At 38.3% G+C, this 3,114-nt stretch overlaps 1 protein-coding gene across 1 annotated transcript; it reads left to right on the forward strand.

The window, feature by feature from the left end:
- The first annotated feature begins 700 nt into the window (after positions 1-700).
- Positions 701-2,671, forward strand: LOC112518275 (putative pentatricopeptide repeat-containing protein At5g43820). The gene has a single exon (XM_025125915.1). The coding sequence runs from the start codon at positions 858-860 to the stop codon at positions 2,517-2,519; it is 1,662 nt and encodes a 553-aa protein (XP_024981683.1). The 5' UTR covers positions 701-857; the 3' UTR covers positions 2,520-2,671.
- The last annotated feature ends 443 nt before the right edge of the window (positions 2,672-3,114 follow it).

Raw genomic sequence — 3,114 nt, forward strand, 5'->3', positions numbered from 1 at the left:
ATTTCATTTCAATTCCTGACAACCAAACAAATGGTCAAACTTGATTAAATTATGTTCCAATCCTTCAAATTCTAATTCCTTAGACAGTTTTCAATTCCCACATATTCCATTTTATGAATCAAACGCCATCTTAGTCTATCTTAGAATTGTCGTCGTTATCTCCTACCTCCTTATCCTACCCCCACCACTACCTCTGGAGCTCCCTTTTTCCGCTTAACCTACCTACATCCTATAGGTCATACTCTAGTTTACTATCTAATCTTACGGCTCAATAAAACTCCTATCAGATGCCATGTCATCATAAATACTTAAGGTTTCCATGTCTATCCTCAGTTGCTCACACACACGTCCTCCCCATCTGCCTCCTCTCCTTGCCCTCTCGACCGTCACAATTTCTACCCTCTTCTATCATAGTAGCTAAATGTCTAACGCAAAGGTGTATAAACCATCTTAATATTCCCTCTCTCAACTTATCTAAGATAGACATAACTCCAACTCTGCTTAGAAGATATCGTTCGAAATCCTATCAAACATGTTTCGATGACATGTCCATTTGCTTTGAAAGTATAAAGCAATTAATCTCACACACTTCTCACATTTATCAAGACTTAAAACGACTACCCCCTACCTCTATAAAAAATGGGGTTACTTTTGGTGTCTTTTTAACTCATCATTTATGCAACTTTCAACTTCTATCGCGGAGCGTTCTTTATCGATCAACACGAACTCATACAATACAACATGATTAGGGTGCAGGATGTAAACTGAAAATCGCAAATTCGTCATCGATTAATATACACTGGTGTCTGTCCACCAAAGCTCCTAAATTCCGTTAAAAATCTCTGCGGTTTACCAGCATGTTCCTTGTTAGATTCAACAAAATCAGGTACAGGTCTCAAATTCTTCATTTCTCAGTTTCGTCATCACCCTTTTCAGTTAAAACATGCTATCTATTGAACTCAGATGATAAGAAACCTACCGAAAACAATATGAACATTAACGAACACCATGTGTTGGATCAATTGTCTGTCCTGTTACCCATCCGCCATCATAGCACACCTTCAATTGAAGAACCCAGTTCGGAATCGAGTCAATTGAACCAAAATCTGGAGATGTTATTGTCACCTGAAGATAAGTTAAGAGGGATTTTTATTCAGAAATTGAATGGAAAAACTGCAATTAAACGTGCATTAACAGTGGCTGCTGTTGATCTTGAGGTGAGTTCTGATTTAGTTGCTAAAGTACTGAACAGAGGGAGTTTGAGTGGGCAAGCTATGGTTACTCTTTTCGAGTGGGCAATTGAGCATGGTAAGGTATTTGAGGATGTTGACAGTTATAATGTAGTTCTTAGAGCGTTAGGGAGAAGGAAATTCTTTAATTATATGATCAATGTGTTAAGTGAAATGAGGGCGAAAGGGTTGAACCCTAATTATGAAACATTGTTTATTTTTATGGATAGTTTTGTTAAGGCCAGGCGAGTTTCTAAAGCTTTACACATGTTTGGGAAATTGGAAGAATTCGGGATGGAATATGACTTGGAGTCTTTGAAACTTATGCTGCGATGCCTTTGTATGCGTTCTTTCGTAGCCACTGCAAGTTCGCTCCTAAATAAAATGAAAGAAAAAGTGCCATTTGATAGCGAGACATATAACATAGTCATACGTGGGTGGTCCAAATTTGGTAGAGATAGTGAGATTGAGAGGGTTTTGAAGGAGATGGTAGCGGATGGATTTGAGCCTGATAATTTTACTTTTAGCCACCTACTTGAAGGTTTGGGCCGAGCTGGCCGAATCGATGATGCAGTACAGATCTTTGAGAATTTGAAAGAGCAGAAAAGATGTGTACTAAATGCTGCTATTTTCAACGCGATGATCTTCAACTTCATCGCAGTTGGAAATATCGATGAATGTTTGAAATACTACGATGCTATGTTGAGTAATAACTGTGAACCAAACATGGATACTTATGTCTCAATAATCTCTGCTTTTCTTAAAGTTCGAAGGGTAGCAGATGCAATTGAAATGTTTGATGAGATGATAGGTCGGGGGATTATTCCCGCTACTGGGACTGTAACCTCATTCATTGAGTCTCTCTGTGGTTATGGCCCACCACATGCTGCTATGATGATTTATAAGAAAGCAAAGGATGTGGGGTGTACGGTATCATTAAGTGCTTACAAGATATTACTTATGCGGCTTTCACGATTTGGTAAATGTGGTATGCTTTTGACCATATGGGATGAGATGGAACGAGGTGGTTATTTTTCTGATGTAGAGGTGTACGAGTACATCATCAATGGACTCTGCAACAATGGTCAACTTGAAAATGCTGTGGTCATCATGGAAGATTGTTTGAAGAAAGGGTTTTGCCCTAGTAGGCTTATTTGTGCCAAGTTGAATAACAAACTACTGGCTTCAAATAAAGTAGAGATGGCTTATAAACTGTTTTTAAAGATAAAGAAAGGGCGTTGTGAAGAAAATGCACGGAAATACTGGAGATCTAAAGGGTGGCATTTTTGAGCTTTCACTGTGAAAATTGTGGTGATTAGAATGCATCCCACTTTGGCAGTCAGAGTATCATAAGAAGTTATCCTATATTTGAGTCTTCACGTTGATCAAGTGTAGCTTCTTACATATATTTGCAATTTAGCCACGCGGCTAAGCATTTTTCTCAGGTTCATAATCTCTCTCCATCTGTCCTGTGTTTGTTACTGATTGTTATTCAAAATTTAGCATTTGAGTTCTCCTTGTTATCAAATACTGCTCACTCAGACCTCCTTATAAGAACAGAAGAACTGGAGATAACACTGAACCGAGTTCCTGGCCTTAAAGTTAGAAGCAATTCGGCCCAGGAACACTTACGGCAGCAGAACCATAAGTATCTATAAAATACTTATATGAAGAGAATAGAAGTAGAAGAGAGGAGGACAGTAAAGATGCTATTTCTGCTGTGACTATGTGGCTTTCAAGAAGTGCCTTTGAAGGCTTCATTTATTGTTGAAATTCTTATACTATTTCAGCAAATAACGAATAATAAGTCATAGGCCTTTGGAGCTTGTGACAGTAGAAACTGTTAATTTGATCAACTCTTCTGACTGCTCAGCTTTACAACTGA

Source organism: Cynara cardunculus, assembly GCF_001531365.2.
Source record: "Cynara cardunculus var. scolymus isolate 2C chromosome LG 9, CcrdV1, whole genome shotgun sequence".
NCBI lineage: Eukaryota > Viridiplantae > Streptophyta > Magnoliopsida > Asterales > Asteraceae > Cynara > Cynara cardunculus.

Coding starts and splice junctions, on each gene's coding strand:
- LOC112518275 (XM_025125915.1), top strand. CDS start 858: ATGTTCCTTGTTAGATTCAACAAAATCAGGTACAGGTCTCAAATTCTT.